This window comes from Rhinatrema bivittatum, chromosome 1 (genome assembly GCF_901001135.1).
Source record: "Rhinatrema bivittatum chromosome 1, aRhiBiv1.1, whole genome shotgun sequence".
Classification (NCBI taxonomy): Eukaryota; Metazoa; Chordata; class Amphibia; order Gymnophiona; family Rhinatrematidae; genus Rhinatrema; species Rhinatrema bivittatum.
This window is the reverse complement of record NC_042615.1, coordinates 310,642,567-310,645,222: the sequence shown is the minus strand read 5'-3', so window position 1 is coordinate 310,645,222 and position 2,656 is coordinate 310,642,567. Positions and strand designations below refer to the sequence as shown.

At 50.3% G+C, this 2,656-nt stretch overlaps 1 protein-coding gene across 1 annotated transcript in view; it reads right to left on the bottom strand.

Moving 5' to 3' along the window:
• Positions 1-2,164: 2,164 nt before the first annotated feature.
• LOC115095298 (alcohol dehydrogenase 1C-like) overlaps positions 2,165-2,656 on the bottom strand; it is a 67,679-nt gene continuing 67,187 nt past the window's right edge. Inside the window, exon 9 of the mRNA XM_029608797.1 lies at positions 2,165-2,204. Coding sequence (XP_029464657.1) covers positions 2,165-2,204 — 40 coding nt within the window. The remainder of the gene's footprint in view (positions 2,205-2,656) is intronic.

The window sequence follows — 2,656 nt, the reverse complement described above, 5'->3', positions numbered from 1 at the left end:
CCGACCCTTTAAAACTAATCCCTTAGCTTCCCCCACCCTCCCGACCCCCTCAAAAACTTTTTACAGGAACCTGGTGGTCCAGTGGGGGTCCCTGGAGCGATCTCCTGCTCCCGGGCCGTCGTCTGCCACTAATCAAAATGGCGCCGATGGCCCTTTGCCCTTACCATGTGAGAGGGTATCCGTGCCATTGGCCAGACCCTGTCACATGGTAGGAGCACTGGCTGGCCGGCACCATCTTATGCTCCTACCATATGACAGGGGCTGACCAATGGCACCGGTAGCCCCTGTGACATAGTAAGGGCAAAGGCTATCGGTGCCATTTTGAATACTGGCGGCCGACGGTCCGAGTGCAGGAGGTTGCTCCTGGACCCCCGCTGGACTTTCGGCAAGTCTTGTGGGGGTCAGGAGGGTCCCCCAAGACTTGCCCAAAAGCCCCTGGTGATCCAGCGGGGGTCCGGGAGCGATCTCCTGCACTCGGGCCATCGGCTGCCAGTAATCAAAATGGCACCAATAGCCTTTGCCCTTACTATGTCACAGGGGCTACCTGTGCCATTGGTCAGCCCCTGTCACATGGTCCGGCCAATGGCGCAGATACCCTGTCACATGGTAAGGGCAAAGGGCCATCAGCCACATTTTGATTAGTGGCAGCCGACGGCCCGGGAGCGGGAGATCGCTCCAGGGACCCCCACTGGACAAACCAGGTACCTGTAAAAAAATTTGGGGGGGGGGGGGGGGTCGGAAGGGTGGGGGAAGCTAAGGTATTAGTTTTAAAGGGTCGGGGTGGGTTTTTGTTTATCGGCTCGGGCACAGCCAATAAACAAAACCGCGATCGGCCGATGAAAAAAACCCCACATGTGAATCAGAACCAGAATCCGAACCGATTCCGGTTCCGATTCACATCTCTAGAATCTATTGACCTTTTGGGATTCTGCCAAGTACTTGTGACTTGGATTGGCCACTCTTGGAAACAGGATACTGGACTTGATTGACCTTTGGTCTGACCCAGTATGGAAAATCTTATGTAACATCTAGAACCTGTTTACTATACTCCTCCCTCAACTTGCTTGCTCCAAGTGATGGTACAGCACAGAGCTTACAGAGGATAGCTTATAATTTTATTTATAATTTTTTATTTCCATTTCTTTCAAGACATATCAAAGCAGATTACATTCAGCTAGTACACCTATTTTTTTATCTCCAGAAGGCCTATAACCTAAGGGCCCTGTATACTAAGAATTTTTCACATAAACACAAAATGGGAGAAAACCTTTTGTTCTGGCTCAATAAAAACTTCCCAAGTTTCCTCATCCAGACGCTAACTTTTCTCCTTTAATCAGTATTCAAACAAGGATCTTTTAAGTATGAATCATTTATTGCATAGATAATTCTTCTATTACTCACAATTGTTGGATTCAATTCAAAGTAGCCTCAGGCGAAGATCCTTATGGCTGGAAATAGGTAGGAGAGGGGGGGGGGGGGGGGGGGGGGGGGGGGTGGGGGTGGGGGTTGGGGGGGTGGGGTGGGGGGGGGGAACTAGGAGTTTCTTGAGATGCAGGTAAGAAGACGAGGGTTTAAGCTGATTAGTCTTTTTAGGATCAAAGCGGTAGGAGAAATGTAAAAAAGCTGTTCGTGTAACGAGGTTACAGGCACGTGCGTCTTCTACATGGCGTGGCTGAGACTGGCTCACAATCTTGGAGAGTGATTACAGGAAAAGTCCCCACAGGCTGGGGCTAGGGGCGAGATCCAATGGTGGCGAGCCTAGGATCCATGTGACACAGGAGGGGACATGAAGGGCATCCCTTCAACCAATAAGACCCTAAGCGACCCAAGTTAGATTGAGAAGGCATGCAGACCTTTCCCAATGGGGGACAGAGAGAGGGGCTTCTGTTAAGGCAAAACTCCTTTAAAGGCAGGCTCCCAGACTTTTGTCCTGGGTTACAGAAAATGTCATGAGTTCTCAGGAGTGAGGGGCCGTAGTAAACACAGTGGGATGCAATGTATACAGACATAAACATGTACCCTTTACTGGGGACAGAACACTCCCCGTCTGGTATCGCAAATACCACAATATCAGTTCTCATATCATCATGCAACATGTAAAGTTCATTATAACTGGATCTTTCGACGTTCAGGAAGTTCGCGGTCATCTCGCTCATCCAGTCATCTAAGCAGTAGCTGTGTCTTCCTCAAGGAGTTTCGCTGAGCTGAAACGAGAGACAGACAACACAAAGAGAGTCTTTGGTGTGGACACGGTCCACGAGTTCAAGTTTTCTTCACGTGCATGAGGAGTACCACTTCACTGACGGGCCTGTAGAAGATCTTGGATCGCCACTCATTTTGGTGCTGGAGGCCGGCAGGACTATTTCTTCTTCCGACGGTCCCAGGGAGTTTGGCAAGCTGTTGGACTTGTTTCCATTGATCTTGTGGAGCTCCCCGCCGTCAAGTTTCCGCGAGGTACCGAATGTTCATAGTCTTTTGCCTCAAAGGCGTGATGGATACAATGTCCCACTGTTTACAGGTTCCTGCGAAGTCGTTTCCACATCGGAACGGATCCGGGTGGCTGAACCCCAGAGCTGAGCGTATACATGAACCTTCTTGTCTGGTTGTAGATGTAGCTCTGCACTACTTGGCTGTCCACTAAGACGGACGGCATCGA